We start from the raw sequence: 26,739 nt of genomic DNA on the forward strand, positions 1-26,739 counted from the left end.
AAAAAGCACAACAATCATACCATTCGAGATAGGGGCAACGATTCTTTAGCCCCAGGCCTGTCGGAACAGCCAGATTTTAAGGGCTTTGCGGAAGGCCTAGAGGGTGGTGAGGGTGCGAATCTCCACGGGGGGTTCATTCCAGAGGGTCGGAGCAGCCACAGAGAAGGCCCTCCTCCGGGTAGTCGCCAGTCGACACTGGCCGGCGGATGGAATTCGGAGGAGGCCTAGTCTGTGGGATCTAATCGGTCTGGTGGAGGTAATTGGCAGCAGGCAGTCTCTCAAGTACCCAGGTCCAATACCATGAAGGGCTTTATAAGTGACGACTAGCGCCTTGAAGCATATCCGGAGACCAATAGGCAGCCAGTGCAGCTCGTGGATAGGTGTTACGTGGGTGAACCGAGGTGCACCCACAATCGCTCGCGCGGCTGCATTCTGGACAAGCTGAAGTCGCCGAATGCTCTTCAAGGGCTGCCCCATGTAGAGCACGTTGCAGTAGTGCAGTCTAGAGGTCACAAGGGTGCGAGTGACTGTTGTGAGGGCCTCCCGGTTCAGGTAGGGACGCAACTGGTGCATCAGGCGAACCTGGGCAAATGCCCCCCTGGTCACAGCTGACAAGTGGTGTTCAAAAGTCAGCTGTGGGTCCAGGAGGACTCCCAAATTGCGGACCCTGTCTGAGGGGTGTACTGTTTGACCCCCCAGCCTGAGAGATGGAACACTTGGCCAATTAGTAGGAGGGAAACACACCAGCCACTCGGTCTTATCTGGATTGAGTACAAGCTTGTTAGCCCCCATCCAGTCCCTGACAGCCTCGAGGCCCTGGCACATCACGTCAACCACTTCATTGAGTTGGCACGGGGTGGACAGATACAACTGCGTATCGTCCGCATACTGGTGGTATTTTATCCCATGCCGTCGAATGATCTCACCCAGCAGTTTCATGTAGATATTAAACAGGAGGAGGGACAGGACCTAACCCTGCAGTACCCTATACGTCAGGGGCCTAGGGGTCGATCTCTGCCCTCCGACCAACACCGACTGCGACCTGTCCGAGAGGTAAGAGGAGAACCACCGTAGAACAGTGCCTCCCACCCCCAGCTCCCGCAGTCGTCGCAGAAGGATACCATGGTCGATGGTATCAAAAGCCGCTGAGAGGTCAAGGAGCACTAGGACGGAGGCATGACCTCCATCCCTGGCTCTCCAGAGATCATTGATCAATGCGACCAAAGCGGTTTCCGTGCTGTAGCCAGGCCTAAATCCCGACTGGAAGGGATCTAGATAATCGGTTTCCTCCAAGGACTGCCGGAGCTGAAAGGCTACCACCTTCTCAACAACCTTCCCCACAAAGGGGAGGTTGGAGACTGGACGATAGTTGTTTAAGACGGCTGGATCCAAAGATGGCTTCTTCAGAAGGGGTCTCACCACCGCCGCCTTTAGAGCAGGGGGAAAGAACCCCTCCCGAAGGGAGGCGGTAACAACCACCTGGATCCAGCCCCGTGTCACCTCCCTGCTGTTAGCAACCAGCCAGGAGGGGCACGGGTCCAGTACACATGTGGAGGTACTTACAGCTCCCATGGCCTTGTCCACGTCCTCCAGATATTAAGAATATTTGCACACATTAAGTTTCAACTCACTAGGTCCAACCTTTTTCAACCTAGTGCCTGCTAAACTACAGCTTTCATTAACTATTCATCAGCTTTCCTTCTATTTAGCATTTTGTGTCTCAATATTTATTAATGTTGACTGAGAATTGAAGAGCATATATTATTTAAAAATATAGAAAAATAAGTTATATGAATAAATGAAACAGTATTTTTAACATAAACTATAATTAGAGTAGGTCTGACCTTACTTCCCAATTGTTTTCTGACAATAGTATTTTAGGGAAAGTAAAATTATCTGCCAATTAATGTTCATTTGTATCAATTCATGGGTAATAAAATCAATATTGCTAAATCAGAGCTAATCAGAGTTAAAATTACCAATTGTTCTTGAATGGGAAATAATAACTTATCCTGTATAACAAACGAGTAAAAAAAAAAGCCCACCAAAAAAGGAAACATGGTCGGAAAATACAGAGTTGAAATATTTCAAATAAATAAATAAAATTAAAAATACAAATTAACAACATATTTGCTATTGCATTATTTCATCAATTGAGTAAGTATGTGCATAGGTACATTTGTAAAAGCCAAATATTTTTCTGTATAATTCTAAGTGGCAGTTGTGATTATCTTCATGCCAATAATAATCACTAGTATGGCTTATTTCTCAAAATTGCAAGAAAATCTTACAGATTATATTATAAAATTCATCACTATTAGCAAATTAGTAGAATGTATTATAATTCCATATTGGGCTGAAACCAAGCAAAAAAAATTAGAAGAGATACAGCAAATTTAGAACAGCCTTCAGCAAAACATTGATTAAAAAAAAAAGATATTTGAGCTCTTTCCTGCATCAAATTGCAGATTCCAAGCATACTGTTTAAATACATATGGATATACATTTTGTTTCAGGCAAATAATGCATAAATAATATAGATGCCAAATCATTAGAGAGCTCAGTCAAGAGTAGAAACATGAAAGAACATGCCTCTCAAACAAATACTCAAGCTTACCAAAATACATTTACCAACACTGCAGCTTCAATAAGGCATTTCTGTATAATTTGTATGAGTAACTGCACGCCTACCTATATCATATACAGAATCCTAACACAGACTTTTATTCTCAGCAAGAAAAGAGGCAGAGCATATTCCATACCGATTAATTTAAAAAGAGCTTCTTAGGCTATTACTTCAGTAAACAGATAGAAATAAAATAAAGAGTACCGAAGAGGTGAGACAAAGTATAGCTATAGCAAACCAGAGCCATTTGACTAAAATGTCAGATGATTTTTTCTAGCAGAAGAATCTATAACTGATCAGGTTATGAATCTGACCATAAACATTTTCATCGTTTGGTGTCACAAGGGGTAGATTTCCAGTAGTATTCCTTATCTCAGTGATGACAAAGCTTTTCAGCACTGAGTGCTGAAAAGGGAGCAAGCGCGCACAGCTGGCATCAAGTGTTGAAAAGGGAGTGCTTCATGCGCATGCTCATCTGGAATGCGACCCAGAAGAGGAGCTGCCCCGGGGGCATGCACATGCTGGAAAATGAACGTCCGCCAGCAAATCTTCCGGTTACTTCTGCGCATGTGCCAATCAGCTGGCCAGCACATTGCTCATGCCAGAAAATGGAAGACCACATCTTCCAGTTTCCAGCACTGCTGTACGCACAAAGGCCAGCTGATCATCGCCTGCATATTGCAAAGCAGAAACCCAGAAAAGGAACAAGTGACACGGCGCATGCTAGGCAACATGGCTCTTTGTTCTACTTCGGGCACGCATGCCACAAGTTCACCATCACAGCCTTATCTCAACAGATGTTTGGGACTTTTCTGCACTGCATCTTTAAGCTACTTGAGGTGGAGAAGCCTTAAGAAATCCCTTCTTTAAAAAAAATCCCTATTATTTTACAATTCTGCTTATCATTTGGGATGATGAAACTGGCAGAATTTTGTTAATTTCACCTGGTTAAAAAAGATATACCGTTTCAAAATTTCATCAGTGAAATTATAAAAAAAACAAAGAAAAGGAAGGAAGAAAAATAAAATTTAGTTTAACGATATTTGTTGATATTTAGCCTAGATTGAAGAGGAAACTGCCAGAATTCTTGTCAATTTTATGTGGTTTTTTTTTTTAAAAAAAGTAGGTCCACCTTTTCATTTTTTAAAAATCAGGAAATGTGTACAAAAAGTCTTAGCATTCCACTTTTGCAGTGTGAGTTTATATAAAAATAAAAGGAAATAAACTCCAGCATTTCATCAGTGCATCAGGAATAGAACGAAAACAAGCATATAAACATAGATTCACTGATCAAAGTTCTTTTGGAAGAGAGCAGGCAGCCCAACATAAATTGGCCATGGAAGTAAGCAACCAGTCATTGGAGCAGATGGGTTGTTCTTGCCACAGAGTACAGTATTGGACATATTTCTTTACTATAAAATGAAGTATAAGAGGTAAATTGAACAGCGTCATTTGTACCAGCACATGCATAGTACGCTTGATGTGTGTAGCAGAAAAAAAATTGCCTTCCTGATACCCGGGGGGAGGGGATAGAAGACAATATTGCACATGACTGACCTTGAAAAATGCTTATTAGCCTAAACCACCACTGGACTCACTGATCGTATGGATCAGATCTTAGACTCATATGTCATTGTGCAATATCAATTATTTATTTGTTTATTATATTTGTTTGCCGCCCATCTTTCTAGAAGACTACTATTGGTGGCTTACAACAGTAAAAACAATAAAATCATACAGACCCATATATCTAACTGTAATAAAGATACAAATTATGATCTTCCCCCCCCAAAAAACAATAAAAAATGGTTCAATATAGTGAAAATATAGAAATGTCCAACATTTACATTTCTCACTTTACCATCATATCAAAGGTCAAAGTATATGAAACAGTCCAAACCAATCTTGCAATGGGATTCTGACAAAAGGAAGACAATACAGTACAATGTCATTCTGAACGTCGTTTTTAATGGAATACAGAATTGTGCAATAGGCCAGATTTTAATATGTAGGTGAGATTTTAACTTTCTAATATATTGCATGACCAATCTAAATCACTGAAACATTTTATATTTAGCTATAGTAGATGATTTTATGGTGTAGATCACATGTGTCAAACTCGCAGCATCAAGTTGCCATCACAAGACATATCGCAATGTTTTTCCCCTTCACAGAACTGGAGTGAGTGTAGCCTGCACGTGACGTATCCTGCCTGCAGGACATCAGTTTGACATTCCTGATGTAGAGACTCACTATTATGATTATTAATTCAAATGTAAACTCAATATATTAAACATGTTTATAATAGACCTTTAGTTAAGGTAAAAATAAATCTTTAATCATGTCAGTCATAATTAAAATGTATTTTGTTCTATCACTTAAGTACTCATAAATACAAACCCTCCTTTCTTTCTCCCCTTGATCTTTTTGTAATGTCCAATTTATTTACCCATTAAAGCAGGAAAAGAATATGATTTGATTTATTGGATTTGGTAAAGTGGCCCAACTCCCAGAAGATTCTGGGCAGCATCCAATAACTCCAATACATAGATTTAAACCAAACAACATTCCCCAACATGCAAAAACTTAATAGGGTCTCTAACTGCAGTCTTGGAACAAGTCAGATCTTGATACTTCCAGAAACCAAGGAGAGTAGGAGCTATGTCTTCTGCTGTTCCTGAAGATCCAGGCATCAACAGAGAAAGAATGCACCATCACTGTCTTATCCCCAATAGGATAATATTTAATTGATGAGACTTGAAACACACCATCCTGAAAGCACAGGATGGGCAGAAACAACCGGAGACAGGTAGTCTCTCAAATGGCAATCTCTATACCATGAAGGGCTTTATAGCACCTTGAACTGCACCCAAGTGTCAACTAGAAACCAATGCACCTCATGTAGCGGTGATGACACAGTAGTGTAGCTATTATTGTTATTGCTTGAATCATTACAATTTGAACCATTTGAAGCTTCCAGATGGTTTTCAAGGGCCAGGTAGGACTTCTTACAAATTTAGAACATTGCTGTAGGAAGCCAAAATACAAATACACCTTTGTTTTTTTATATACCCTATTTGGGATTTAAACTAGTTTCAACACACACAGAGACTTCTTATATGAGCAACATGATATTGCTAAACCCAGCCCACGTATCTCATTAAAATCATTTAGTTACTTCAATCAACTGTCTTGATCTATATTTAATTGTATTTTGAAATGCAGTTTAAAAATTATGCAATAAAAGAATGCATGTAAAAGGTAAAGTGAGTAAGAAAATAGCTGTTTTAATCAAAGACATAAAACGATTTTACCCCACAATTTTTCAACTAAACTTTAAAGAAAATATCATATGTATTGATTACAATAATGCTTGCATATGCCACTCATAGAGCAGGGGATGTAACCAACTTTAAAGGGTAGTTTCCTTATTATGCAATTATTTATTTCCTATATCTTTATTCATATAATATTGCCCGTTCTATAAGAAAGAATCTCAGTTACCATGGTGTAGTTAATATATTAATAAAAACAGATGTATGCACACAAAAATGGGATATATAATAATTATAATTATTTCATATAGGGGTTTTTCTATAGGTAGACAAGTAGAAGTTATCTGCACACCCCAATGAGCTTCTATTTCATTACTAGAATACTTTCCCAGGTGCATAATTATAAATTGCAGATCTGTATGTTATACTTCCATAATTTTTCATCTGATTTCATAGAATATTCCATTTCAATCTTATGTATGTTAATCACAAAAGTCTTTATCTTCATTAGAACGCATAACTCATTTCAACATATAATATCCAGGTATGAATGCATATAATAAATGTCTTTTAACCAGTTTTTTTCAGTTGTTTATATAACTTGAAAGTCAAGATCAGTTTTTATTTTTGCTTCTTTTCCCCATGACAACTATCGTCAATATTAGTATTATTTAGTTCTGTCAGTCAGATACAAATACATTTGTTTCTCTGCAAGACTACAAGTATCAGTCATATAATTTTAAACCAATTTCCTCAAAAAATATGGAGCTATTCTAATAATTTTCTGGGAGAAAACTATGAACATTTTACTGCATTAACAGATGAACAGCAGCATAAACATATATTAATTTGGATGTCCTACACTGTAACCAGGGGTGGGTTGCTGCTGGTTTTACTACCAGTTCGCAATCCCCGCACACACGACGTGCGCTGCACATGCGCAGAACAATTTACAGTGAGCTGCACACATGCAGTCACTAAAAACCAAAATGGTGGTGGCCCAGCGGTAAGGGAACCAGTTCGGGGACATGGCAAGCCTGGGTCGCTGCCAGTTCTACGACCCAGACATGAATTCCATTACTGGTTCAGCCAAACCGGGAGCAACCCACCTCTGACTGTAACATCTAAATCTAGCCTATAAAATCAGTTTGAAATAAAAACTAGGCTTGTTCTTCCAGTAATTAATACAATATTCCAATCATGCTGTTAAAACTGTTTGAGGAGATTTCTTTTGAATAATGAAGTTTTAGTTAACTGGAAAGTATCAAACCATTAATTTAGAATTTGGAAAGCCCATGCTTAATTTTTAGGTTAATCATGTGTAACATGCACAATCATGTTCACATCGCTCCAACTGTAAGACTCCTTTTCATCATTGTAATATATATGGACAATTGTCCCAGTTTAAAAAGTTCACAAAATAAATTGCATCATATGAAATTTATTTCCCTATTGTCAAGTACCAGTATTTCATCTAGAATAAGCCTTGAACTTAGGACAGGATGTGCACTTTTGACTTCCATTGCCATAAAAACCTAACTGATGTAACTATCTATTGAACAGGGAAAGCCCCATACATGCTATCCTTCCACACATATTTAGCATCAAAAATTATGAAATTAAAAGATGTCTAATCTAACTATGCACTGAGACTTTGGAGATACTCAAAAATAACATGCAGGAAACTGAATAATCTCAGCATTAATATAAATTTTATTTCAGCTGTGAGCTTCCTCTTAGGAACATTTACTTATTGACATGTTAGCCTTTTGAGACTTGGATCTATTCTTCTGACTAGGAAAGGTAATTTTTATACAGTTAATGACTAACCCTCCCCTCCAAAAGAATTCCTGACTTCATATTAATTTGCATGCACTAATGGGATATAGATTTTATCTGTTTAACAACTTGCTGAGACAGCATGTGACAGTGTAAAACTGAACTGTTAAAAAAAGGTCATTCTGTTATCTCTTCTGGAATATCTAATCTCTTGTAGCTTTACTCACCGTCTGGTGACTTCTGTCACAGTACCGCAGTCCAAAATAATCTATCTCAATGAGGTTTAAATGCCGGAATACGTAGCCCAGGACAACCGACCCTTTCGTTGATTTCTGTGGGAAAGAATGTGCAGAGACTTTTCATACAAATGTTCATTCTTTTGTTAGCTACACAGTGGCATTCATGCATTCAGCTAGATAAGTCTACCAGAGGAGACTGCATTATTAGAACTGTCTTTAACAAAAATTGCAACGACAAGAAAAGGTTTTTTTTCCTCATATTCACCAGTCATTTTACAGAAAAGGTTGAGCAATTATATTGACAAGTTTTCTCTAATATCATGAGGTCACGTAATTATGTACTCAAACTGAGATCTGCAGTAATTCTCATTATTCATTCTTTCCCATATTCAAACGTTCTCCTCAACACTTTATGATTTCAGATTCCCTAAGGGAAGTGAAAACATCAGGCAAATCCATGATTTAATGAATTCAACTTTCGCATATTTATGCATGCATTGCTAGTTGATACCAGTAATACTGTGGTTTATTGTAAGGGCATTAGTATACAGTGGTAACAGCTGTTAGACAACAAAAGCAAGGACTACCTGTAGGAAAAAGGCAATTTATTTTACTTTGCTAGTAGTAATGTGTAAGTTATACATTGTTAGCTGAACAATATGTCCTAGACAATGAAGAAGTATGTTATATGATGCTTTATAATTAAAATATAGGTATAATACATTTGTTTCTCTTTATGATACATTCATAAACAAGTTTTTTAAAAAGGCTAAAGCACAGCAGAATTAAACATGAAGAAATGAGAGATATCATGTATTTAGTAATTAATGTGCCAACAATATGAAAAGAGAATATAGACTTTGAATATACAATCAAGCACCCTCACAGTTTAGATGTAAAAAAAAAAAATCAGAGAAAAATCTCAATGTAAAATAGCCAAGAAAAAAAAGAGAATTCTCAAAGTCATTTTAACTTAACGTTCAAAAATCTTAAAGCTAACAGGTAATATAAAATAAATGTCAACACCTGTTTTTAATTACTTTAAATTACTTTAAGACAAAATTAAAACATGTAATCAGAAAACTAGCATGAAACAACAGACTTAAAAGCATATAAGATCAATTTCAACCTATATTGAACATAAATATTTTGTAGGAAAAAAATGTAACTTTGTACAGCCAGCTTTCTATTTACAAAGCTGTTTGTAAGTCCATTTTGTTCATAAACAAGTATAAAAAACCCATATCAAGTACAATTCCTACTTTATATAAATTAAGTTACATTTCTCCAATCAATCAAGAACTAACCCAAACCCTGGTTTTGGATACAGAGTACCACATTGATCCATTGTGGCTTTGGCTGCTGGCACGACCAGTCTTCCCATGGGCTATTAAAGGTAAAGGTAAAGGTTCCCCTCGCACATATGTGCTAGTGATTCCCAACTCTAGAGGGTGGTGTTTATCCCCGTTTCAAAGCCAAAGAGCCAGTGCTGTCTGAAGACGTCTCCATGGTCATGTGGCCGGCATGACTAAATGCCAAAGGCGCATGGTACACTGCTACCTTCCCACCAAAGGTGGTTCCTATTTTTCTACTTGCATTTTTTTCATGCTTTCAAACTGGTAGGTTGGCAGAAGCTGGGACAAGTAATGGGAGCTCACTCCGTTACACAGCGCTAGGGATTTGAACCGCCAAACTGCCAACCTTCTGATCGACAAGCTCAGCATCTTAGCCCCTGAGCTATCGCGTCCCTCCATGGGCTACTAGGACCCTTTTTAGGGAAGGGCTCCCAGGAAGACAATCAGGTGCTGCCACCACAAATAACCTGAGGGAGGATTGAAGTGCACTACTCCATTCTCCAGAGGAATAAGTAGGAGTACATTTGGTGGAGGCTTCACAGTGGCAGGGAATGCCAGACTCCAGGTTCCAATGGCTGTTCTTGCAGCACATTTCTCTACCACAAACCTCTTCGGGCTCATGTCTCAACACTTTTTTTCTCCCCTGATTGACCCTCGTCCCAGGTTTGACATTAGGTGGGTTTCTCGCCCCGTTCCAACCGGATCGGTTGGAACGAGGCCGGCGGCGTCCTCACGCATGCACGCGGCGCGCGTGTGCACGCACGCGGCACGCGCATGCGTATTAGCGTCTGCGCGATGCTCCAGCTGCTCCTGGAGGATCGCGCAGGCGTTCTGCGCATGCGTGGAAAGCGCGAAATTCAAAAAAACCGGGTAAGGAGCGGGCGCGGGTGTGCGGGCGCACGCGGGCGCGGGGGGGGGGCTTCGCCGTTCCCGGAAGTTACTTACTTCCGGGTTCGGCGACCAACCGGATCGCAGGGACCGGTGCGAACCGGTTGAAACCCAGCCCTGGGTTGGAGCCTAAGCAACCCTCTACCCCCATCCTTAGAGTACTTGGGCTCTCTTTCAGGCATGGTCAAGCCCACCTCCACTCCGCATGGCCAAGGCATTCCTTGGCTGTGGAGCGCAACTGTCCTTCCCTGCAGTGTGCCACAAACAAACCCTTTCCCCATCTTTTCCCACCTTCTGCAATTTTCTAGGTTGGGAATGCAGAAAATTTTGTTCACATAGGAAAACGTTTTTAACTTGGAAACTTGTAAATAGGGGATGCCTGTACCAAAATGTAGTAGTATTAACCAATATGTGCATATACAATATAACATTTTAGAAGTGCAGCAGCTATACCATAGAATTAAATTTGTGGTATAGAATCAAATGCCTTCTAGATTTTCTAATTAAAATTTTGAAGACTGCTCATAGTTGGCTACACTGGAGCTTTCAGTCCAGAACAACTGAAGAGCACCAAACCAACCACTTCCACTACAATATTTTTTCCACTGTTTGCATTTGTAACTGTCCTTGCTTGCTCACAATAACTGATTTTTCTGTTGGTCTTGCCATGAGACAAAGCTGAACCTAGTAAATCCATGCCCAAGTAGAGTCAGAAAATGACAAGGCCAATAAGTTGGGCAAAAAAATATTACTGGTAATCCTTGTTTAATAACCGGTTGCTTAGCAATCATTCAAAATTTCAATTGAATTTCCCAGAGCTACTTATGATCCATTTTTGAAGTTCCAATGGCGACACCCCTTACAGTCATGTGGTCAGAGTTTGGGCACTGGGCAACTGGTTGCATTTAGGCATTGCAGCATCCCAGTCATGTGACTGCAATTTTGCTAGTTTCTGCCTTTTACGTCCAGTTTCTGGCAGGACAAAAAAGCCCATTGGGGAAAATGAATTTGCTTAACGATCATCACAAAAAGGTCATAAAATGAAGCCTGTTCAAATGGTGGTCCACCTAATGACCACCACAAGCTATAAGTGTAATTCCAGGTTCAATTATGGTCCTAAGTCAACTTGTACTGCTTCATTTCTTTGTCATGAACATGCATTTGTTCCCAAGTTTGCAGTAATTATATTTATTAGTATAACTGTGGCTGTATTGAATCTAGGTTATACTTTCTGAAGAAGCAGTATCACCATAAGCTCATTAATTATTACTGTAGAAAGATGCCTTATTTTCCCATGCCACCTAGTGTGATTAGCTTTGACTGACAATAGCTTTCAAATATTCCAGGAAGAAATCTTTGACACTAATACTTCTTAATTCTTATCTGTGCAGTTATACTGTATTGCTCCACTAAGCTATAGCTTCTGCATATAAATAACTATAAAATTCTATCTTTGTAAAACAGTTCAGATACAAAGAGGAGGAAAAGAAAATTCTGAATCTATTTTAGTAGACCAATATTTTATTTTACTTATCTTTATGAGTAGAGCTTGTGTTTTATAAGGTTCCATTTCCTTAATAAGTTAAAGGAAAATCAACTAAAACATATTCTACATTAGTAGAATAGAAATATAATAATTGCTACAAAGATACTTTTCATATGCAATCCATGTTGGTATCCTATATTTTTCAATGTTTCTATTGGTATTCAGAACCTCTCACTTGATTTGCACTTACAGGAATCAGTGAAATTATTACATGAAATTAAAGCTACTTCAGAAATGAGTCATGATGACTATCAAGTCGACATTGTAATGCAAAGCATATTCAACCAGTACCAGAGTTTTTTCCGCCCTATGTTAAGACTGTTATAGTTTGCATTACTCATAAAAGAGTAAGGCACATGTCTGAACATAGTAAGATAGACCTCTGATGGCTATAACGTCTTAGAATTCCCAGCAAGGATTTTAGGATTTTTTGGGGATTTTATTGGGTTTGTATGCCGCCCTATTCCCGAGAGACTCAGGGTGGCTCATAATAAAAAAGGGGAAGGGATACAAAAAAAAGGAAAATAAACAACAATTTAAAATTATACAACAGCCGTAACCTTGAATGGGGCTGGATGGTTCAACAGCCCAGGCCTGCTGGAACAGCCAGGTCTCAATTGCTTTGCGGAAGGCCAGGAGGGTAGTAAGGGTCCGGATCTCCATCGGGAGATCGTTCCAGAGGGCCGGAGCAGCCACAGAGAAGGCCCTCCCCCGAGGTAGCGCCAGCCGACATTGGCCGGCAGATGGAATTCGGAGGAGGCCTAGTCTGTGGGATCTAATAGGTCTTTGGGAGGTGACTGGCAGGAGGCGGTCTCTCAAGTACCCAGGTCCGATACCATGTAGGGCTTTAAAAGTAACGACTAGCACCTTGAAGCGTGTCCGGAGACCAATAGGCAGCCAGTGCAGCTCACGGAGGATAGGTGTAACGTGGGTGTACCGAGGTGCACCCACAATCGCTCGCGCATAGATAGTAGATAGCAAGAACCATGTAATAATATAATTAGCATATGTGTACATTTGCGTAGGTGTGATATTTTCCTTCTGCAAAAATCCTAGACTGGTTTGAATAACACAATTGACTCAGTCATCAATTTCTCAAAGTAACAAACTCAACACTACCAGCATGATCAGCAATGATGAAGTCAAGCAGGGATTGCTTGTTTTAGATATCTTCCCAGGCCCTACAAAAAAGATTTCCTCTAATTATTTTTAGAATCAGTGAAAAAAAATATGCAAATCACTAGTGGCTCAATGGGAATCAACACTATACCTATCCCAAACATTTTCTGCTCTTCTTCCACTTTCTTTGGTTGTGTGTGATGGGTTTAGAACAGAGCTATACTGTGTCTAGAGAAACCACAGCTTTGTGGCACTATCCAAAGGCTTATCTTATTTTTGAGTGGTAGGAAGAGAAAGGGTTCAAGATCCACTAACTTTGTATGAACAGGGTTGACCAATGAAATCTCTATTAATCTTTCTACTCTATCACTGCAGTCGTGTTCACATGACACATTAATCCCTCCCCCACTTTGACGGAGTTAAACAAATTATATAAACAAGGTCACTGACTGCATAACATGGCTGTATAGATTTTTGAGAGTGCCCTGCTTTTCTGAAAGCTGACTCAAAAGCAAAACTAAAGAACAATGTGACATCCTGCTTCCAAACAGAGTCCAATCCTGATCATTACGCACACTTTGGGTGGAAAACTCCATCAGTGGGAGAAGAGAAAAATAGTGAATAACCAATTTGGACTGGGAATATTTCTAAAATTTAAAGAGTTGGCTTTATCTTTAAATCTGATAAAGGCTTACATTATGATTAGGGAAAGATTTGAAAAATCATCAGCAAACAAAAAATTGTTCAAAATGAGTCATAAAGTTATGCTTTATAATGCAGCAGCAGTAAAAACCAGAAAGGCAGGTTTCTACCAGCTTCATAAAATGACAGCTAGAACCTTCATAAAAGAGACATATTTTTTCCTTTGAAAGGAGTAAAATTGTACAGTAAAATATGGCAACATACTTAAAATATTTTGAAAAGGGGGAAAATTTATAAAACAAGCTTGCTAGGCTAAGCATTTAAGTATTTAGAAATATGGCAAATCTCTAAAATATTAAAGCAGCCAAATGTGTTTCCTGACAGCAGCTTCACATTTCTAACTGGCTGATATTGGGCAATCATAAAGTGTGAAACTTTTTGTGGCACATATACTGAGTTGAAAGGAAAATTCTACTGCTGAATTTCTGATGTCAGAAACAGAAATATTTATCTGAGAAAAAAATGAAAAGACCAGCTGATATTCTAATTTCAACTGCTTTTACAAATTATAATTCTTTGGTGATTTATCTTCTAAACACAATCACTAATTAAAATACTTAAGTAGAATTTACAAGTCATTCACCAGTGATGTGATCATACTCCTCTTTCCCAGTGCCAAATGGCAGAATATCACTAAATCCTCCAAACATTCAAAAGCCAATTATTTCAAGAGTCATCTGTCATCCAATTACTAGGAAAGCTGCCCACTCCAAGTCAATTTAAGCCAGCATCACCACCAATTGCATAGTAATTGCAACCTCCCTTTGAAAGTATAATGTGGTATTATAGCAGGTGATTCTGTTAATACAACAGTAGAGCGAGAGTGGTGTGTGTGTGTGTGTGTGTGTGTTTGTGTGTGTGTGTGTGTGTGTGTGTGTGTGTTTTAAAGACGCCTTCATTCTTTTAATCGGAATTAAGAATACTTATATTGCTCATATATGTCCTTTGTTACATTTGTAACATTTTTATCAATACAGGCATTCCTCAACTGACAACCACAATTGGCACTGGAATTTCTATCACTATGGTCATAAAATAAGACATCACTTGATCAAATCACTCAGCAACCACAATACCAACAGTTCCATAACTTCAGATGTGTGCATCATTAAGTGAATGGACTGCAGGAATGCCACTGGTGTGTGTGTGTGTGTGTGTGTGTGTGTGTACACGAAAAGGTCCAGCATAGGCCACATGTAAGTGTGTGGGGGGGGGGGTTGCTGCAGTGCAAGCACAGGGAAAGAATACACAAATTCCTGAGCTGCGGTGCAGTGCAAAGCCACCTTTGAAAGTCTCCGCTGTCCCAGCCTGGGCCACTGTTGCTGCACTCTGGGAAGTGCCAAATGCCCAGGAAGCTCCAACAGTGTGAAGCTGAAGCCTAGTAATGTGGTGCAGTGTGGTGCAGCGCAGCCCAACAAAGTTACCCTCACTGCTCTGCACTCCATCATCCCAGCTGATCTGGTCATTTTCCTCCTCCTGCTGATATGGCATGCCCAGTTTGACTGTAATGTATCTGTATGTGAGGCAACTGCTAGTCATGCCAACCTTTCTTCCCAAGGCCAAATTATGCCATTCTTCAAATTGCATGAGCAGTTTACTCTCCAAAGAGTGATGCTTCTTTTCACAATACGTTGCAAAGCTTCTGAGGTCTTCTCTAAGTCTTGTGAGAATGGGTGTGCTCTTTGGAGAGTGGCACTCATTCTCATGATGCTTTAAAAGATCTCAGAAGCATTCTAAGGGGAAAAAAACATATTTTTGTTGTGTTATTCACCGAATATAAATGAAAATTAATAATTTTGCTGAAGCTTTCTACTTTTTGGCAATCCAGATCATATCAGAAATCATACCTAAGACTGAACTTTTTTTTATTGTCATATATTTGAGACTGTTGGAAAGAACTGACTCAAATATTACAGATTTTCAAACTACATATAATGCCACAGGCAAATATTTAAAAAAGCAACATCAAAGTTTGATTCCAAGGCCAATAACTAAGCAGATCTCAATTTGAAGAATACATGTTCAAGCAAATAGATTTCATTTAAAACTGGACGCTTCTGCAAATATTTACCAAGACAAACAGGTAGAACTTAATTAGTGAGTTACATGTTTAAACTTATAAACAAAACTTACACAGATTAGTGAGTTACATGTTTAACCTGATAAACAAAACTTAGAGATTATTTATAACTGTTAGCAAAGACAATACAAATACATATTTGTCTAAAATATATTTATGATTAGAATCAGATTAACAGAACAAATAACAACATTAATGTAAAATTTCTCATGTCTAATATACATATGGTACTCCTGCTGTGTTAGAAGGGTTGTTTTCTACTTCCAAGGGGGAATATGGACCTACAACAAAAAACATATAAAATAATCTCAGCACCATAGCTAAACTTGACATACCTGTAATATAATCCTTCCATATCACGTACATATATTTATATGACCAAGCACACTTTACTTCCTATTGTTGACATCATACATTATTGATACTAAAATATAATTTATTTCATTGTTTATTCCTATTTACATAAGTTATTATTTTTTCCTCTCCCATGCCTATTCATCAACCTATTCCTTTGGTTATGCTTTGGACTATATGGCCAAATAGATAGAATTTTCTATCTATAGAAGAGCCAAGGTGGCGCAGTGGTTAAATGCAGCACTGCAGGCTACTGCTAGATCAGCAGGTCAGCGGTTCAAATCTCACCGGCTCAGGGTTGACTCAGCCTTCCATCCTTCCGGGGTGGGTAAAATGAGGACCCAGATTGTTGGGGGCAATATGCTGACTCTCTGTAAACCGCTTAGAGAGGCCTGAAAGGCCTATGAAGCGGTATATAAGTCTACTGCTATTGCTATTGCTATTTTCTATCTATTTACTGAAATAGATAGAAATTCTTCTGGGATTTCTCACTAGCTTTGTAGTTTCTAAGTTTTCATTTTGTTAGCCTTCTATATAAAAGTATTTTTAGTATTTTAGTATTTTATTAAGATTTATAGGCCGCCCTTTTCCCTGAGGGGACTCAGGGCGGCTTACAAACATTAGGGAGGGGGTGCAATACAAAATAAACAATATGTAAACAAAATAAAGTAGTAAAAACACAACATGCATTCAACATTCAGCACTCGGGTGGGGCAAATTAAAGACTTATCCCCAGGCCTGTTGGGAGAGCCAGGTCTTGAGGGCTGCGCGGAAGGCCTGGACGGTGGTGAGGGTGCGTATCTCGACGGGGAGATCGTTCCACAGGGTCGGAGCTGCAACAGAAAAGGCTCTCCTCCGTGTAGTCGCCAGTCGACATTGACTGGCGGATGGAATTCGGAGGAGGCCCAGTCTGTGCGATCTTATCGGTCGGAGGGAGGTAATCGGCAGAAGGCGGTCTCTCAAGTACTCAGATCCACTACCATGAAGGGCTTTAAAGGTGGTCAACAGCACCCTGAAGCGCACCCAGAGATCAACAGGTAGCCAGTGCAGCTCGCGGAGGATGGGTGTTATGTGGGCGAACCGCGGTGCGCCCACTATCACTCGCGCGGTGATCCTTTGACAATCTCAAGGTAAGAATATTCTTCAATTATGAAAGACCTGATTTATATAGCAGTATATGGTTTAAAAACTATCTGAAAATAATATTTTTCAGCACTACAAGCATGACTCTTTAAAACAGCTGACATTTTTTCAGACTTCAGAAGTTAACTCATAGAAAAAAACGCTATATTATCACTCTTTAAAACATCTGTGTCGATTTTCAGGCTTTTACAATGCCTGAAAAAAAGGAGGCAGCTGTTTCAGAAAGGTAGTATACTCATGTGTTCCAAAGCACCTCTCCTGAATAATTTTAGAATTATGTATGGATCCTTTTCTTGGCTTGTCATTCATCCAACTTTCTTTTGTATATCCAATAAATCATCTTTTTACAACTAATTCTGTTGGCCTGTTCTTTGTAATTTCCCTTTCGGTACTTTCTCTGTCTTGTCAGACAGAATTGCTTCATATCTGTCATCTGATATAATCTATCTATGGAATCAGACATCATTACTGACACTGTTGATACTGTTTCTACTAATTTCTGGCACTATTGTTCAATCATTTCTTTTAATATTTCTAATGATTGTGTCATTTTCAAAGTCTCAGTTAACTGACAAAGTTGGTTTGTATTTTTTTCCCTCTTAGAATGTTCCATTCCCTTTAATATCAAGTTTCTAAAATCATAAAGTCATTTATTTTTGTTAATAACCAAGATAGTTAAAATAACTGGTTCTCATGAGAAGTTATTGATATTGCATCATTACTTCCAAAATCTACTGTGATTCCAAAATCTCATAGTAAAAATCAATATTCAAAATTTAACTGGACCCTTAAATCTATTCCTTAGATCAAAATCTTATTTGCTGTTGCTGCTTACTTCAAATTGTTTAAATTCTTAAGCTTGCACTTTTCCTTTTGTTCAAAGTTGAAACTAAACTCACTTGGCAAATTTTCAAACTTATCATTTTAAAGATCTCTTATAGATTTAAGATGATTAAAGACTATTTCCAAAAGTGATTAGAAAAAGAAACTTGTAAAAATAGTGTCTTTTTAAAATCGCTACCACTGTTGCAAGCAAAATAACTAATCCTTTCATCTTCTGGCCTTCAAATCTGCAGAAAACCTCTGTCCTGCAGTCTCTTTCTAATGAGCAACCATCCAAAATACATGTAGGTGATCTCCTGTCCTCTCCTTATCCTTATAGCTTTCATATTTTTATTGTGAGCCTCCCATAGTTGTGTTTAGATGGACAGCCATACAAATCTATTAAAATAAAGAATAAATCAATTCAAAGTGTAGGCAATACAAGAATCTGATAATTCCTAAAGAAAAGAAAATATTACAGTAGTGAACGATACAATGCATGCAATTATCTGTTTTAAAACTGTTTTTGTGAAAACACAGATAATACAAAATTTGACAAATAATTCTGTGATACAGTGTCATGATACTTGAAAGATAATATACCAAGTAGAGGTATATAAAAATATTTTGCAAATGCTAAGAGAGAAATTTCAAATAATGTACTACATAAAAAATATCAGCAAAAATACGTGTTAATATAATTAACAATGAAGCATAACATAATGTCTTTGGACATGCACGGTTATCCTAAACAACTATTAAAATATTACCTAACTTGTGTTACATATTTGGGATGCAAAACTTAAATGATCACCAAGTGGCAGCAAAGAGAAACGTAATTGTCTAACTTTGTACTGCTATCTCAGGCTCATTCGTTTGCAACACTATTAAGTCAGCCTAACTTCTTCAAATTCATTGTCTGCAGACATAACTAATGAAAAATTCATTACTTTCCAATGTTCAAACCAACAGACTCTTGGGATCAATTAATAAAAAGCTCTAGGCAAGTATATTTTTTCCTCAAATCATAGAAAAACTTGTGGTATATGGCAAAATTTATTAATTAAATAACAACATTTCTAATTGACTAGATAAACCTAGACATTATTTTATTAGGTGATATTGCTAATTAATATTGAGGCCCTAATATCAGCAAACAAAAGAATGAAAGTATAAGTGAACATTGGGAGTATACCAATGTATTGTTTTGTTGTAGAATGTTCTTTAAAACACTGTATGGAACAAATTATTCAAACTGTTGATTCAGCATTTAAATTTAGGTTACAGTGGTGGGTTCCTCTCAGTTCGGCCAGATTCAGTTGAACCTGGTGTTATGGCGCCCACCCCCAAACCGGTTCCCGCGTCACTGCCATCGCCATCTTGTTTTTTAATTTTTTTAATTTTAATTGAACTGCGCATGTGCGCGCAGTGTGCATCCAGTGCGTGTGTGAGTGAATGTGAGCAGAACCCACCCCTGGGGTACAAATATTTCTAAGAATAATTTTGCACAGTGTAATAACATCAGAAATAGCATTACAAAATAAAAATAAAAAATATTTCCAAGTGTACTTTCCAAGAGATACTAACATCTTTAATATGTAGCAAAAGGAAATGTATGCATATGATATTTATCTCTTTACCTCACATATGAAAATCTAAAATAGAAAGTTTATATTAAATATCTTTTCAAATTGTTCACAATAGTTTGTTATTACAATGCACAAGCTGAATGACAGGGATTCACACATTTTGTATCACTAACCTGGGTGGAAAATTTTACAGTTCTTCAACTCAGTAAAACAAAGTGAACATATATTTATCTATGATATATATATATATGTGTGTGTGTGTGTGTGTGTGTGTGTGTTTACTGTTGCCTTTTGTTACATTTGTGTTGTATTTGTGCTGATAAATAAATAAAGGGAGACTAGTATAGATCTATTTCAAGCTGATGAGAGCTAAATAGCTTGAAATAGATCTATACTAGTCTCCCTTTATTTATTTATCAGCACAAATACTATATATATATATATATATATATATATATATATATATATATATATATATATATATATATATATATATATATATATATATATATATATATATATGCATGCATGCATGCATACATACATACATACATACATACACATACATACACACATACCTGATATAGAGTTTTACTAAATAAACAGTAACTGCTTCATTAATGTAATACTATGGACTTGAACTACTATAGGACTTGAACTATAGGACTATAATAATTGATTGTAATATTGTAATACTATGGACTTGAACTACTATAGGACTTGAACTATAGGACTATAATAATTGATTGCAATTATGTTAGCAGTTGTTATTCCATTGTAAATTGCAACAATCAGCACGTTGTTAAATAAACCACTTCATAAGGAAGCAAATACAAGCAACTAATAATCTAAAACTTCATTTTATAGGTATAGATAAAATTCAAATTGTTTATGCTTCTAATTTAATCAAGAATTAGTCAACTGCCTTATTAACATAAAGATAACTTAAGAAACAATACAGGATCATAAACTATTGTAATTTGTAAGCAATTTAAAAGTGAGAATATGAGAGAGAAAAATAGCAATTGAATGTATTTCTTGAGATAATCTATTACAGTATTTAAACATGTAATGTCTCCAATTTGCAAGTTTATGAGACTTTATAAGGCATTCTGAATCAGGGAAGAAATAGAAACATTAGCAAAGGCGTAATTATAGTGCTTAATTTCTGTTCATACCACTGAGTAGTCAGAAGTGTCAAACCAATTATAAAACTTTAGAAGTAAATTTGAGAAAATACAGTAGTGACTTAGAACTCAGAAAATTAATTCTGATAGTCTCTACTTCAATTCTATGTAGATAAATATTAAATTAAAGAAAGGTTAAACAAATGATGACAGTACAATTTAAAACTAAATTGTAAAATTAAACCAAGCTGATATATAAAGGTACTAGAATGCAAATTTTGAAAGACTTCTATTTAACCATAAGTCAAAGGATGTCACTCTCAACAACCACCTCACAGAAAAGATAATTATTTTTCAAAACAATCAAGACATTCAAAAATAGAAAGTGTATAAAATTCCCAGCCTTACTCTCTGGAAGTAAAGAGTACCTCCATTAAAATCAATACTGCATTCACAGCTTGACCATGTTTTAAAGTGAGAATTAAGATGAATATATTTAATATAAACTTAATTAAAAATAGTGCTTAAAATAGTTTTTACAACTGTAATGACAAGCATCTGCTATAGTACTAAACCTGGCAACTAATTATAAAGTTATTGGGGAAAAAATAACTTTTCACAATCAAAACCATCATTCAATATAATAGAGAAGTAAACTTCTCTATTAGAAACTCTCCCTTGAATAAGAAAGGGATTTTGGATGTTACAAAAAATCAGTTGCTAAAGTAATCAAAGACAAGAATATTATCAATATGTGCATTTCTATCCTCACTGAATATAGCAAAAAACAAAACTTAAAATTATTCCCGCTTGCCTGAAAGAAGATAGAAGCTGTTAGTTCAGATGCCATTTTCGCCGCTAACTCATATAAGTAAAAAGAAGCAAATAGAACGAAAAACAGATTTCTTTTCTTTGTGTTCAACAAAATATAACTTGTCTGCTCACCTATTAGCCATCAATTTTCAAGTTATCCACTCTATTATTTTGATTAACTTATATATACAAAATGTAGAACATACCATTTCAAAACACAGTCCTCAAGTTACAACCATTAATTCAGTGATTATTCAAAGTTACAATGGCACTGAATGAAGGGATTTAGGACCAGTCTTTGAAGTCCTGGCTGTTGCATGGTTATGTGAACAAAATTTGACTGACTCACCCATTGCTGACATTCTCTGCTAATTTCCTCCAAACTGGGGGTATAATGGGGTAAGTCTCCCAACCAGCCTTTCTCTGCTCTTTGTCCTTCTCACTCAACAGCACCCTCATTTTCTGAGCCTTCTAGCATTTACATACCTGCACACACCCAGAAACGCTGTCCTTCCCTGGGCCTCCCTGCATTTGTATACAGACACACATCCACGAGTGCCCTCCATTTCCAACATGCGTTTGCTCACAGCATACACACCAGCATGCTCTTTCCCTAAGCTTCCCTGTGCTCACATACCTTGTCCCCTTTCCCCAGCCTCCCTGTGCTCCCTGAGTATGCACATATACTCCACCACCTTTTCCCCCAGCTTTAGCTTGCACAAACTCCATCCCCTTTCTGTAGACTTCCTACACACACACACACACACATACACACATACACACATACACACACACACCTTTCACCCACCCACCCACCCACACTTTCAATGGCTTTCCTAAGTTCATACTATACTGCAGCATCCCAACTCACAAATGGCATACACTGGGCACTCCCCCACTCCCTTGCAGCACCCCTGTGCTCCTCCATTTTTCACTTAATAATCCAAGTACCTTGAGTTAGACAACCTGGATTGTCATCACTAAGTAATATGATCACATGACATAACCCCAAGACTATCCGTACTGACTACATTCCAGAAGGGCTTTTTTTTTTTTAATTTAGGGGAAAGACAAGATACTTATGACAAATTTCTCTAAACTTCCTACAGCCAAACATGAGATGATTTTATAAGAAATATCAACAAGGGGAATGTCAGGCTAATAACTAATTTATTGATTGATTATGTGGTACCAAATCAATGTCGACTCTTAGCAATCACAGAAAATAGGTTCTTTCCACAATGATCTTATAAGTGTCAAATGTCTGAATCCATATGTCTGGGGTTTGTGTCTCTCGTGTGCTCTTTCCCTCTCTCTGAGATTTTGGCTTATTTTTCCTTTTCCAAGATGTCAAGACATCTATTCTGGGGTGAGAATCAGGGTCTCCTGAATCATTATCTCAACCTCTAGATGTACATGATCCTGCTACACTAAAATCAAAATGGTGATCTTTAATCAAAGCAGAACCAAGGGTAGCTAATTAATGCCCAATTAACAAAGCAATGACCCACTAATACTTCAGCAGTTCTTCTCAGAAGTGTTTATTCTAGAATTATAACTTAATACAATCTTTATCACTCAATATTAGATGGCTATTATTATAAAGTTCTTCTACTCCAGAGGAATCAATAAATTGCTTCTGAACTCAAAATTTTCCAAAACAAAATAGTCCTGTAACTTCTATATAGTCTGGATGCGTAGCAGTGGTGGGATATAACCGGTATGCCCCAGTACGGGCATACCAGTGCCTGCTGAGAGCACCAGGTACCGTTCCGGTATGGTGCTCCAGAGGGCCCACTCGCCCGCCCGTCCTCCTTACCTGTATTTGAGCCGATCAGGGTCTGTCTGCACGTGCACGGAGCATACAGGGCCTGCGCGATGCTCCGCCAAGCAGCTGGAGCATCGTGGGCAGTAAGTACCCATGGGCACACTGCGCACGTGCTGTGTGCATGCATGTGGTGGACGCCCGGCCCCATTGCACCGTACGGTTGCACCGGGATCCAGAACCCACCAATGATGCATAGGATGGAGTAATAGTATTCCCTAGCTGGACTCTTTCTGGCATTAAGTAAAATCCCTGTAGCATATCTAACAAAGGAGATATGACTGCCCAGTTAATTTAATTTTTAAACCCAGTTAATATTGCTTGTTTTGGATATCTATCCCCAAAGAAAAGTTAACATATTTAGCCAGGGCCTGCACAATATTGGGCTGGATAATGGTAAGCAAGCTGGAATTAGAACCAAGCAAAACAGAGATACATTTCTCAATAGGAAAGTGAAAGCCTATTTTGCATAGTACTGTACCAGTCCAAGAAAGTGTGGGAGAGTGTCACAACTATTTATTTTTAGATTCTGAAACAATGCTCCCTGTAATTTTTAAGATACTGCATGCAGTTTTTTCCCACAGCAAGTATAAATTTGTACACCACAGTAGGAGAATATGAGCATGCTGAAAATACATGTAATAGCGACAGGAGTCAAACTTGTAGGTCTACAAATGGAGAAACAACTCAAGACTTGTCTTAACTGTCTCCACCCAAAATTAGCAGAGGATTGACAAGGTAAATAGGAAAATACTGTGGCCACAGCACATCCCACAATTACTATTTTTCAAAATATATATAATAGCTATGATTCTGAACTTGGGTGAATTCCTTTCACTATCACTGAGATAACTAGATTTTATTTGTTCAATTGTCATACAGATAACTAGGCCAAATATTCTTACAATATAGCAATAGCAGTATAAGTCTACTGCTATTGCTATATTGTAAGAATATTTGGCCTAGTTATCTGTATGACAATTGAACAAATAAAATCGTATGACAATTGAACAAATAAAATACCGCTGATTTTATGATTTAACATAAAATATAAAACTGATGTCACCTCTTCTAGAATGATCTCTCACTGATATTCCTTCTCCTTCAGACATTTAACAGACTTGTTAAACATATTCTAAACTCCAAATGTCTTTTTGGACAGCAAAATGGTCAGCATATAAATTTAATCAATAAATAAATAAAAAATGCCCAAGTATTTTCAATCATTTTGTTGGGAAGAATAAAATTAATTAAGAAAGCTTTTGCATGAACTTTGCAAAATGAAGGCCAAAAAAAGAAGGTGTACCATTTGGGGGTATGATATCTGGACTGTCAATAAAACATACATCTAGAAAAATTATACTTTTCTTAGACATTCAAACATTTGCACAGCCTTAAATATAATATATGAAACCATCATTGGCTTATGGTCTTTCATTTCAATAAGGTTTCCTCACAAGATTCAATGAAAAGAATGTGATTGTGATCTAGCAGCAGTGAAATATCCTTGTTATGTTTGAAAACACAAGTTTTGCTACACATTAACAGAAACGAAATTCCACAAAGCCGTCAGGAAGGAAGCCAAGTAAGTTTCAAAAATATTTAGGAAAGGTTGGGTGTGTTCAATAATGATGCAGATCAAGATAGATTTCACTAAATAGTAGCATTTGACTTGGCAGCATTATATGGCTATACTCAGACTGAAGTGGTAACTTTTCAGCATGTTTTTCTTTAAATGTAATAAATAAAACCAAGGAAGCAAGCATGCATACAAATTAACCTTGTTAATTGCTAAAAGTTAAGTGACTTTGTTGGACTTTTCCCTTTATACTGATCCACTGTGTAACTAAGGAGTACATGTGATGTGAATAATCTGTGGCAGGATTCTGGATACATTTTTACTTGCGGAAAGAGAACTATATAAATTATAATGAAACCAGATTTATTATCATCTTTTGTCCTCACATAAGAATCTAAAACTTTTTCTTAAAAATACTGAAAGATAACAGACTTCTCAAAAATTGCTAGGTCTGTATGTTTTGCTTCTTGAAGCTAAAACAGTATGAAGAAATAAAAAGGATAGAAATTAAAAATCATGTAACTAATACAAGGACACAAACCTCTGCACCGTGGCACCCATTTGCTGCTTTCTTTAATTCAAGGGAAAAGCCTGAATTCTTTCTAGTGTCTTTCTAGAAATCACCAAAGAAATACTCTTCATTTTCCTTTTTAAAAATAACATCCTCTGTGCTTGTGCATACACACACACACTTTCTCTCCAAGGATTAATCATATTATCTTGGTTTATTTGTTATGTATGCATGTGCATGTATGCCTCTGAGTTAAGTGCATGCATTCCATCTCTTGGAGGAAAGGGTGGATCTAATCAGGAGAATGTGTCCATTGTAGCGTATAATAATCATTTATGTGTTTCTGCTATTCTCTCATAGTGCTTATCTGTGTGTCTGATTCATACAGGAACTAGGAAGTACAAGGCTATATACACTCTGTTTGAGGTCATCTGAGGAAGGTTGGGGCATAGAATAGATTGGTCAGCAAGGTTCTAAATTGCTAGCCAACAGCTTTAGCTGCACTGATGTATTGAAAAAGTTTTTTTCTAGATTTTTTCCACCACAGCACTCAGATGACTCCTGCCCATTTTCAAACTTTTTTTTCTTGGTTTCTCCCACCACTCCAAATTTGGTGCCATATTGTTTTAGCTTGTAAGAATGTTCTTGATTTTGGGCAGATGTACCGTATTTTTCGGAGTATATACCTTTTTTTCTCAAAAAAGAGGCTGAAAATCTGGGTGCGTCTTATACACTGAATACAGCATTTTTTGCCTCCTGAAACCCTGCCCACCAAAATGACCATGCATAGCCTTATGGAAACTTTCAGAGAGCTCCTGGGAGCTGGGGAGGGCAAAACTGAGCAAAAAACGGCCCACTCTATAAGCTTCCTAAAGGCTATCCGGGCCCTTTTTAAATGAAAAACGGGCATGTTTTTGCAAAAAACAGGCCATTTTTTGCTTGTTTGGGGGGGGCACCCCCCGATGCACTCTGCAAGTTCCCTTGTCTTTTTTTGGGGGGGATGGGTCCATTTTTGCAAAAAACAGGCCATTTGTGGGTGATTTGCAGATTGCAAAAACTTTTTTTTTAATTTTCCTTTTCAAAACCTTGCTGTGTCTTATACTCCAGTGCGTCTTATACTCCCAAAAATACGGTAATCCCATGAATATTTACTCAGTATTTTGTTAATAGTCCACTGAGTTATAAGAATTTTAAAAATGACAGGAGTTGCAATCACAGAATCCCATATCTCTCGTGTTCTCATTTTCAATTCCATTTGTTTTTTTATATTTTCTTATCCAGTTATTCGATTATTCAACAATCCTACTAATGGAATCTACTTCCCCAAAAGAATATATAACAGTAAAATTAAAAATTGAGGATTATAG

At 37.5% G+C, this 26,739-nt stretch overlaps 1 protein-coding gene across 2 annotated transcripts in view; it reads right to left on the reverse strand.

The window, feature by feature from the left end:
- The window catches only part of EPB41L4A (erythrocyte membrane protein band 4.1 like 4A), a 90,111-nt gene that overhangs the window by 54,552 nt on the left and 8,820 nt on the right, over nucleotides 1-26,739 (reverse strand). For both annotated transcript variants that reach the window (XM_087715804.1, XM_087715805.1), the window contains exon 3: nucleotides 7,908-8,012. In XM_087715804.1, coding sequence (XP_087571930.1) covers nucleotides 7,908-8,012 — 105 coding nt within the window. The remainder of the gene's footprint in view (nucleotides 1-7,907; nucleotides 8,013-26,739) is intronic.

The sequence above is a fragment of the Thamnophis sirtalis genome, unplaced genomic scaffold (genome assembly GCF_051295495.1).
Source record: "Thamnophis sirtalis isolate CommonGarterSnake01/CBP01778 unplaced genomic scaffold, rThaSir2_p1.2 scaffold_5, whole genome shotgun sequence".
NCBI lineage: Eukaryota > Metazoa > Chordata > Lepidosauria > Squamata > Natricidae > Thamnophis > Thamnophis sirtalis.